The following is an 11,414-nucleotide window of genomic DNA, read 5'->3' on the forward strand; positions in this document are numbered from 1 at the left end:
GTTCTCTGCTCAGAAGCTGGTCTGGAGATGTCTTCTAGTTCTCATAGGAGTTCTGGTGCTAGAGATGAGATGAGGCCCGAGGACACTCGTTCTCTGCTCAGAAGCTGGTCTGGAGATGTCTACTAGTTCTCAGAGGAGTTCTGGTGGCTAGAGATGAGATGAGGCCCGGGGACACCTGGGTCCCCCCTCCTGAGCATAAACTGCCCCGTGCTCATTGAACCGGTCCTGGTTTAAAAAAATCCAAGTGAAAAATGTGTAGTTCAGAAATTAGCACCAGAATCTTGGACCATTCCTGGTTCAAAAATAACAGGGGGACAAAAAACTGGGGGTCCCCCATGTTTTGAAACCAGCACCGGGCTCCAACAGCCAGATGTTTCATGCCACAGCCGGGGGACACTTATTACATAAGGTCCCCCGACAATACCATGCATACCGTGGCAGGTCAGCCCTGGACAGTGTACCTGGGGGAGTGGGGACCCCTTTAATAAAGGGTCCCTCCCCAGGTGAACCACAAGTCCCAGCATGCAGGGCTTTAATGGGCTCCCTTACACTTTTAGTTCACCTGTAAAAAGAATGTTAAAATAAAGACACACACACCCACACACACACACTGATAATAGTAGAACTTTATTACACATATTATTAATCAATATGCACACTGTGATTCTCTGTCACAGCTCACCTGACTGGAGAAGCAGCCCAACAATGATTTGCTAGAAGCATCTCCATGGAGATAAATAAAGCCAGGTGAGGGTTGTGCGGCTTCCCCAGCACAATGACCGAAGCATTCCCCAATGTCAGTAGTGCAAGGGGACCCATATCAGTCCGCAGTCAATTCCGGGGTGTGTGTGTGTGTGTGTGTGCTGCGATGGAGAATCACCACTGGAGACAGGAAGGGTAATGTATATTTGTGTTAAATGTGTGTAATAAAGTTCTACTAGTGTGTGTGTCCTTATTTAACATTCTTTTTTTACAGGTGAAATACAAGTCTAAGGGGGCCCTTTAATGCCCTGCATGCTAGGACTTGTAGTTCACCTGTAAAAAGCATAATTTTTTTATTCTAATTTCAGCTTGGCATCCACCATCCTGGGATTCCAGGGACAGCTCCAGGCTTCAGCCCTGGACAGGTGAAGCCTGTGGTGGTTCCCTTCATTGGGCAGTAGCGCACGCAGGGGGGGGTTCTGAGTACCCAGAAACCCCCCAGGAGTCTAAGGGCCCTAGGCTGAAAGCTGAGGGTCCCCTCTTTCCATGGGTACAAGAATTTAAAAAATCGGCCCTTGGGAACCAGAGATATCTGACTTCAAAACAGTGGTCCCCGTCCAAGCCTGTTAATTGCTCTTCCCAGTCAGATATTTCAGGTTCTGTCTCTTAGAGTTTTTCTGAGGGTATATTCTAAAAGCTGGGACTCTCCCCCTTTGAATGACAGTAGAAGTTTGTCTCTACTTTTCCCAGAACCAGAGATATCAGCCTTCCAGCAGCTGGTTACTGCTCCAGCTCCACACACCTGGTATGTAGTTTTATATACTCGTTGGCAGATTGCTTTGCCTCCTGAACTCTGATCCCCTAGTTCCCAATACCATTTGGTAGGTGGGATTCTCTAGTTTTTAATTCCATTAAAATCTAAGAAATCTATATCTGGGAACTGGAGATATCTGCAGTCAAGCAAGCTGTCCTCCCATCAGAAAATTATGAATAATAAGCCCATTCCACCATACACCCCTCCTCTGTGTATTAATCATCCTCTACCACACTGGAAGTTATGTATCAGGGCCCCTTCATTCAGCCCAATGCCCCCTTCTTCCACCCCATCTCCCACCATCTGTGCAGTAAAGGGGTAATTAGTGGAAATTACTGATCCAGGCCCTACATGCTGAGCGGTTGATATAATACCCCCTACCACCCGCGGGACATCAAAGCTTCCCCCACCCCTACCGCTGGAGGATCGGTAGGGGCCCCAATACATTGCTATGCCCAGGGGTCTACACTGCTGTTATGCATGTATATATATATGTGTGTGTGTGCATATATTATTATTATTTTATTATTATTATTATTTATATACATTTGGTCTATCTATAATACTTTAACTGACCCAGCATATACTGGGTCACCTAAGTGTCCATCTCCGTGCTTTGCTCCGCCCCTTTGGAAACCCCCTTCTTAAAATCCTGCGTTTGCCACTGATTGGGGGGGTCCCCACTTCTCCAGGTACCACATCCAGGGCTGACTAGCCACAGTGCGCATGGTGTACCTATCTGTACATGGTTCTGTCAAACTTGTCTGTCTGAACTTTCGATTTTTGGTAACGTTTACCAAAAATTGCACCCTATTACATTTGCACGTATACTTTAAAATAGGAAAATATCTGGATGCAAATTGAAGTGTATCAAAAATTTGACAGGTAAAAATGTGCAAATTCTGAAGTTTATGACCAAAAAACACACATGTCTAAAAATCGCACCCTATTACAATTCGCCCCTAGTCTGTACTCAGAAGCTGGTCTGGAAGTTTCTACATACCGAGATCTCAGGCCAAAAATATGGGAAATACAGTATAATTGGAATTCAGCTTATGGGGATGGGATGAAGGCAACATGTGCATGTGTATCTACATATCCCATAGACGGTGTTACATATCCCATTAAGGCTTCTTACGCATGACCTGAAAGTCCTCTCAAACTCTAAATGAAAATAATGATCATTAGGCAGGGGTGGATTGGGATGTAAAACCAGCCCGTAAAAATGTATGGAAGCAGCCCTGGGGGGTGGGGTCTGCTGAAGGGGTGGAGCCTGTCAAGAGGGGGCGGATCCCTACTAATAGAATCTGATTTAGAGTTGCATGCAGTTGCGGCCTTCCTTGTATTTTTTGATGCAGTTGCATATGAGACTTTATGCTAATGCTGCTACGCTGCCACCATTGGCTGCATTATCCTAGGTGCAGATGATCCATCTCAGTATGGCCTCCAATACATGCAAATCAGCTTCTCTATGTGCCACCACTATCAGCAACTCGCCCATATCACTCCGATAACAACACGCCCATCAGCAACTCTGTACGGACACCATAGCATGGCCACCAAATACATAAAAAGCATTGACCCCACAGGAAAAAAACCTGACCCACAACAGGTAACAAACATACTGACCCCCAATAGGGGGGGGGGGACGCCAAAGAAAATAAAAATATATTATGCCCCCCCCCCCCCCCCCTCAAAAAAAACCACACTGGCCCCCAAAGAAAAAACAAAAATTGTCCCAAACAGAAAACAATACACATTGGTGGTCCCATCAGGAAAAAAACACAGTGACACCAGAAAAAAAAAAAAAACATTAAACGCTAGCCCCCACAGGAATAACATAAAAACACATTGGGCTCCACAACAGCAAAGAAAATCATTGAGAGGTGCCAAAAATAGAAAACAGCAATCACATTTGACACTATGGGGGAAATTTACCAAAATGGATTCGTAAAAAATAGGTGTATTCGTAGGCAGAAACCTATTTTTTACACATTTGTATTTTCGGGATTTACAATCCCGAAAATACAACAATTCGTAGTCCTAATGATGGGACATTCGTATTTGTATTTACAAATACGAATGTCTACACCATCGATAGAATACGACAGGAATCACCATTCAAAAGAATGGTGGTTCCTGATTTACTAAGCAGCCGTATTGATAATACGGCTGCTAAGTGGTGTAAAACAGGCACCAAAATTCGACAGGAAAATACACCTTGATGTTCCTGTCGTATTTGGCTTAAGCCTACACGGATCAGTCAGATCCGTGCATGCTGCAGTGTAAAAAAAATTGAAAAAATGAATAATAAAAAAAAAACAGCGTGGGGTCCCCCCCACAGCTGTAACCAGCACCAGGCTGAAAGATCCGGGGCCGGTAATTAAAAATCAGGGAACCCGACAAATAGGGGTTCCCCGATTTTTAACAACCAGCCCCAGGCTCCAGGTCCGGGGCTGGTTCCCAAAATACGGGGGACAAAATGACTAGGGGTCCCCTGTATTTTAAGAACCAGCCCCAGGCCAAACCAGCCAGCAGGGTAATGCCACAGCCGGAGGGAGACTTTTTATACAAGTCCCCCCGGCCAAAGCATTCAGCCCTTACCGACCAGTCAGCCTGGCCAGGGGCCCTGGGGGAGTGGGGACCCCCCCAATAAAGGGGTCCCCCCCCCCTCCAGAACTTACCTGACCAGGCTGAAGCCTGGTGCTGTCCCCGGTGACTCTGGGCTGTGGTCACCAGGCTGATCTTGGTGTAAAAAATAGAATAATAAACTATTGTTTTAAACTGTGGAACTATGAGTCCCAGCAAGCCTCCCCTGCAAGCTGGGACTTGGTGAACCACAAGTCCCAGCCTGCGGGGCATTAAAGGGCCCGCTGGGTCTTGTAGTTCCACAGTAAAAAAAATAGTTAAATAAATACACACTGACACCTGAAAAATAAAAGTTTAATACATACATACATTACACACACACTGATACTTACCTACAGTATCTTGATCCCGTAGGTAGGTCCCAGAGTCTTGATCCGGTGCCTTTTCCTGGTTCCGGATCCATGTTGGCATTCTTCACCATGTCGATCTTCATGTCGGCGTCGGCGTCAGGTCCGGGTCCGAAGAAATCCATGGTGGACCTGTGGAAGGAAATCCAACTCACCCAGGTCCTCCATGGAAGTTCTGGCTTGGTCCGACGTTGTCCAGGCATTCTTCCATCTTCTTCCATCTTCTGGCTTCTTTTTCAAGCTGCCTAGCGGCCAATCAGGAGCCAGGAAAGTCGGCTTCTGATTGGACAGAATTCAGTCTTAGTCCAGATGCCGAGGAGGAAGGATCTCTGTGGCTCTGACAGTCGGGGAGCTTTAAAAAAAAAGGGGGGGATTGTTACTATGCACAGGCTAAAACAATTTCATTCAGCCAGAATTTTTGGAAAAATAAGGGTATATCCTATTAATTTATGGAGACCCTAACCATGTTCTACAGGATTATTTTATAAACTAAATAACATGTCTGGCGGTGCTCCCATAGAGTTTAAATTAAATATTCAAAAAGAAAAGAGAAAAGAAACTCTTTTTTGCTGGGGCACTACTTACTAAATCTATACAATGTTTAAAATATTTTATTCAATTTTGATAAAAAAACATACATCACATATAACTAAGACAAACATACAGTGCGAGATTAGTTTGTGCTACTAATATATATGTTTTATCTATGTGTGTAGCACAAAAATCAAGTAGAATGAACCGTGCTAGGCGAAGAATTGTACATTAGAATTCAAGAAGATATGGGTAAGAAAATTGTATTACCACTTTAATAAGTTAGAGATGTCCCTGTGATCTGGTAAGTCTGAAATTGGATATTATGTATCACACAAAAGTATATTGCAACAAATTATATTGTAACTTAAATCCTATTTGTGGAAAGTAAGAGTGGATAGTACAAGTAAGAAAAGATAAGGCTATCAGAGCAGATTACCTGCTGTGCTGCATCATATAGAATTACATTGGATACAGCATGAGTTTCTTCTGCTTACCAAAAAACCTTATATTTTTTAATATAGAAAACAGAGCAGAAAAAGGATTGGAGAATATTAAAGGGGAGCTTGTACAGGACTAGCCACTAACACTTACTGGTTCCTCTCATGTATGTAACAGCGGAGAGGGAGGTTCAGTGTCTAAGCTCCGTGTCTCAGAATCCTGACAGCTCTTAAGGAGTTACTGCTGTCGGCATCTAGCCCTTTGTTAACCCGCCGATGAGTGAACTCTGAATAAGTATCAGAAAAGGAAAGATTGAGAAAGTCCACAGAATATGTGGATTCTAATGTTTATAGATTGGTTAGTGTGTACAGAACACAGAATTGGTACAATATAAGTCTGGTTGGATTGTATTTTAAATATATAGCTACAAAGTTTCCCTATAGAGAATACAAGCTCAGGTTACTGTTTTTTTATGCATTACTGTTGCCCATTCCGTGAATTCACACACAAAAGTATCTACTCAAATTATTAAATTTTCATACTTAAACAATGCATATATAGCATCAAATTTCCCAAATCGGACTGGATCGCCCGTATATGGATTAAGGCAATAATCAACATGTATAGAGAAGCACAAAAAACCACAAATTTTTCGGGGAGCTTTGCTGGAGTCGCCGGCAGCTTGAAAAGGAAGCCAGAAGATGGAAGAAGATGGAAGAATGCCTGGACAACGTTGGACCAAGCCAGAAGAACTTCCATGGAGGACCTGGGTGAGTTGGATTTCCTTCCACAGGTTCACCATAGATTTCTTCGGACCCGGACCTGACGCCGACATGAAGATCGACATGGTGAAGAATGCCAACATAGATCCGGAACCAGGAAAAGGCACCGGATCAAGACTCTGGGACCTACCTACAGGATCAAGATAGGTAAGTATCAGTGTGTGTGTAATGTATGTATTAAACTTTTATTTTTCAGGTGTCAGTGTGTATTTATTTAACTATTTTTTTTACTGTGGAACTACAAGACCCAGCGGGCCCTTTAATGCCCCGCAGGCTGTTACTTGTGGTTCACCAAGTCCCAGCTTGCAGGGGAAGCTTGCTGGGACTCATAGTTCCACAGTTTAAAACAATAGTTTATTGTTCTATTTTTTACACCAAGATCAGCCCGGTGGCCAAGATCAGCCCGGTGGGGACAGCACCAGGCTTCAGCCTGGTCAGGTAAGTCCTGGAGGGGGGGGACCCCTTTATTGGGGGGGTCCCCACTCCCCCAGGGCCCCTGGCCAGGCTGACTGGTCGGTAAGGGCTGAATGCTTTGGCCGGGGGGACTTGTATAAAAAGTCTCCCTCCGGCTGTGGCATTACCCTGCTGGCTGGTTTGGCCTGGGGCTGGTTCTTAAAATACGGAGGACCCCTAGTCATTTTGTCCCCCGTATTTTGGGAACCAGCCCCGGACCTAGAGCCTGGGGCTGGTTGTTAAAAATCGGGGAACCCCTATTTGTCGGGTTCCCTGATTTTTAATTACCGGCCCCGGCTCTTTCAGCCTGGTGCTGGTTATGGCTGGGGGGGGGGCACGCTGTTTTTTTTTTTCTATTTTATTTTACACTCTGCAGTCTGCACGGATCTGACCGTGCAGACTGCCAGAAAAATTTGTATTAGCGACCGTATATATGGCCAGCTAATACGAATTGTTACACCATCGGAGGGTTACAAAGCAGTCGTATCTGACTGCTTTGTACATTCCCCTCCGGAACACGACTTTGCATATGACTGAAACAGCGGTATGCAGTCGTAGGGGAAATACTAATACGAAAAACTAGGTTTTTCATATTAGCAGAGCCGGCCCTAGCTAATTTGATGCCCTAGGCAAAATTTTGGCTGGTGCCCCCCAGCACTGGTGCTAGTTCTATCTCTGATCCAGCTCCCCTCTCCCGGTAAAGCATATATAACTCAGCAGAAGCCAGCAACACCCATCATCCACTGATGTATCCATAATGGGTGCAAGGTGTGCAGCGCACATGGTCCCCTGGGTCCTGGGGGCTCACACGCTGTACACCCTGCACCCATATCATTCTATTTACATTACACAGCATGTAGTGACCCATAATCACATTACACAGCGCATAGTGGACCATATTCACATTACACAGCACATAGTGACCCATAGTCATATTACACAGCGCGTAGTGACCCATATTCACATTACACAGCACGTAGTCACCCATAGTCACATTACACAGCCCGTAGTGACCCATAGTTACATTACACAGGACATAGTGTCCCACAGTCACATTACACAGGACATAGTGTCCCACAGTCACATTACACAGGACGTAGTGACCCATAGTCACATTACAAAGGACGTAGTGACCCATAGTCACATTACACAGCCCGTAGTGACCCATAGTCACATTACACAGCCCGTAGTGACCCATAGTCACATTACACAGCCGGTAGTGACCCATAGTCACATTACACAGCCTGTAGTGACCCATAGTCACATTACACAGGACATAGTGTCCCACAGTCACATTACACAGCACGCAGTGACCCATAGTCACATTACACAGCCTGTAGTGACCCATAGTCACATTACACAGGACATAGTGTCCCACAGTCACATTACACAGCACGTAGTGACCCATAGTCACATTACACAGGACATAGTGTCCCACAGTCACATTACACAGCACGTAGTGACCCATAGTCACATTACACAGCCCGGAGTGACCCATAGTCACAGGGATGCGGTCATCTATTAGAATGAACTTAGGTCTACAGTCATTAGGTCGACCCCACTAGGTCGACTGGCAGGAAGGTCGACCTGACTTAAGATCGACATGGGCCAAGGTCGACATGACTTAAGGTCGAATTTGCATAAAGGTCGACATGAGGAAGGTCGACTGGTCATAAGGTCGACATGGGTTTTTCACTGTTTTTTTATCCGAATGTCGACACAGTCGACATGGACACAGTTGGCAATGAGAATCGGACCCTCGCATCGCTCGCTTCGCTCGCGATGCTTCGGGCACGGTGCCTCGCTGCGCTCGGCACACTATTTTATTCTCCCACCACGCCCTAGTGGATGGTAGGGCATGAAATACCGCCTGTCGGCACATGTCAGCTCAAAAAACAGTGAAAAACCCATGTCGACCTTATGACCAGTCGACCTTCCTCATGTCGACCTTTATGCAAATTCGACCTTAAGTCATGTCGACCTTGGCCCATGTCGATCTTAAGTCAGGTCGACCTTCCTGCCAGTCGACCTAGTGGGGTCGACCTAATGACTGTAGACCTAAGTTCATTCTAATAGATGACGGCATCCCTGTGACTATGGGTCACTCCGGGCTGTGTAATGTGACTATGGGTCACTACGTGCTGTGTAATGTGACTGTGGGACACTATGTCCTGTGTAATGTGACTATGGGTCACTACGTGCTGTGTAATGTGACTATGGGTCACTACGTGCTGTGTAATGTGAATATGGGTTACTATGTGCTGTGTAATGTGAATATGGGTCACTATGTGCTGTGTAATATGACTATGGGTCACTATGTGCTGTGTAATGTGAATATGGGTCACTATGTGCTGTGTAATGTGAATATGGTCCACTATGCGCTGTGTAATGTGAATATGGGTCACTATGTGCTGTGTAATATGACTATGGGTTACTATGTGCTGTGTAATGTGAATATGGGTCACTATGTGCTGTGTAATATGACTATGGGTCACTATGTGCTGTGTAATATGACTATGGGTCACTATGCGCTGTGTAATGTGATTATGGGTCACTACATGCTGTCTAATGTAAATAGAATGACATGGGTTTTTCACTGTTTTTTGAGCCGACATGTGCCGACAGGCGGTATTTCATGCCCTACCATCCACTAGGGCGTGGTGGGAGAATAAAATAGTGTGCCGAGCGCAGCGAGGCACCGTGCCCGAAGCATCGCGAGCGAAGCGAGCGATGCGAGGGTCCGATTCTCATTGCCAACTGTGTCCATGTCGACTGTGTCGACATTCGGATAAAAAAACAGTGAAAAACCCATGTCGACCTTATGACCAGTCGACCTTCCTCATGTCGACCTTTATGCAAATTCGACCTTAAGTCATGTCGACCTTGGCCCATGTCGACCTTAAGTCAGGTCGACCTTCCTGCCAGTCGACCTAGTGGGGTCGACCTAATGACTGTAGACCTAAATGCAGTCTGACGAATGATCCCATTCCTAGTCACATTACACAGCACGTAGTCACCCACAGTCACATTACACAGGACACAGTGTCCCACAGTCACATTACACAGCACGTAGTGACCCATAGTCACATTACACAGCCTGTAGTGACCCATAGTCACATTACACAATGCATAATGATCTATATTCCCATGGATCACTAGTGCACTATGAGCAGTGACCCCCAGGCAATGAGCAAGAAACCCCAGGCAATGAGCATATGTAAAGGAAACCGTCAGCCATTGATGACGGAGAAATGCATCAAGCCGTTTAACTCTGCTACCAACATTGCTTCACATCGCCCCCAACTTCAGCTCCATCTCCTATTGCTCTAACTGGTTCCTGTGACCAACGCTACTTTGGCCGCACGCTGAGAGTGACCTGCGGCGAACTCCACAGTGCTAATAATTAACGAAACACTTATATGCAACTAAATCCTATATGCAACTAAATCCCATTTAAGTGTGACATGAACTGTCACACTTAAATGGGAACTGAGCTATACAAATCTTTGGAGATATGTGAACTGATCTCAATTAATCAAAAGTATTTAACAAAAAGCAAGGGACTGTATTAACAAATCCATCATAAAAAGTTATACCATTGAATTAATTGAAACATCATCTGTAGAAATGCTGGATATCAATTGTTTTTAATTGTTTTATTTATGTATGGTTATATGTATATTATTTACATGAGAGAGAGAGAGAGAGAGAGAGAGAGAGAGAGAGAGAGATAAAATGGATCTTTACCCTGTTAGTGATGAAAGCACATATTTGTGCACAATGGAGGAGTCTTTTTACTGATGCTGTCATGCTGCTAACCTGATGGTTTTATAAACACAGAGGAGGCAGGGGGAGGCAGAGAACTGCAGGGCTGACTCCCTTCTGAAACGACAGCCTTATCACAGACTCCAGACATGCTTCCTCGGCTCCTTTCTCTCTGTCAGTCAAAGCAGGGGGGCACAATGGCCTCATGGGATTTGTAGTTTATCCTTAACTGCTTGAAATGTGACCCAGAAAACGATAAACTACATATCCCATGATGCCAATGTTCCTGCTGCTCTGGTTGGCCGGCTGCCTCTGTTCAGCCTCTGATACGTAACAAACAAGCTGCAAAAGGGACACTGTGGTGGTGCTCTAAGCGACCACACCACCGAGAAACCTGGGATCCAGGGAGGAGGAGGGAGGTGAGCCGGGCCCCCCTAACATACCCGGGCTTAGTAAACTGTACCCGCTCCCTCTCTCGGCAGCACAGGGCATAGGAGACTGCTGCCCCTAGGCATAGGCTGATGCCCTAGGCAATTGCCTAGCCTGCCTATGCCTAGGGCCGGCTCTGCATATTAGTATATTTCCCCCTATATGTCTATTTATCTATCCTCATATATATCACAACGGCTCACACATTTAACCCCTTCCTGACGCAGCCAGTTTTTGCCTTCCTGACAGAGCCCTTTTTTTCAAATCTGACATGTATCACTTAAGTGGGGACAACTTTTTTTTTGCTTTTACTTATCCCAGTGATTTTGAGATTGTTTTCTCGTGACACATTGTACTTCAAGTTAGTGGAAAATTTTGGGTCGATACAGTCTGTGTTTTTTTGTGAAAAATACCAAAATGTCGTAAAAAAATGGAAAATTTAGCAATTTTCAAAATGTTAAATTTTCTGCTTGTGAGACAAATAATCATACCACTCAAAAT

The 11,414-nt window shown here is 45.2% G+C and overlaps 1 protein-coding gene across 3 annotated transcripts in view; it reads right to left on the reverse strand.

Moving 5' to 3' along the window:
* Positions 1-11,045, reverse strand: part of LOC146062752 (uncharacterized) — a 98,223-nt gene extending 87,178 nt beyond the window's left edge. The window contains exon 1 of one of the 3 annotated variants that reach the window (XM_083174894.1): positions 10,539-11,045. In XM_083174894.1, coding sequence (XP_083031020.1) covers positions 10,539-10,635 — 97 coding nt within the window. In that variant the 5' untranslated portion in view covers positions 10,636-11,045. Of the gene's footprint in view, positions 1-10,466 lie in introns of all 3 variants that reach the window. The other 2 variants (XM_083174867.1, XM_083174808.1) reach the window with 2 other exon arrangements.
* Positions 11,046-11,414: the final 369 nt, after the last annotated feature.

Source organism: Crinia signifera, chromosome 1, assembly GCF_055691185.1.
Source record: "Crinia signifera chromosome 1, ASM5569118v1, whole genome shotgun sequence".
In the NCBI taxonomy this organism is placed as follows: domain Eukaryota; kingdom Metazoa; phylum Chordata; class Amphibia; order Anura; family Myobatrachidae; genus Crinia; species Crinia signifera.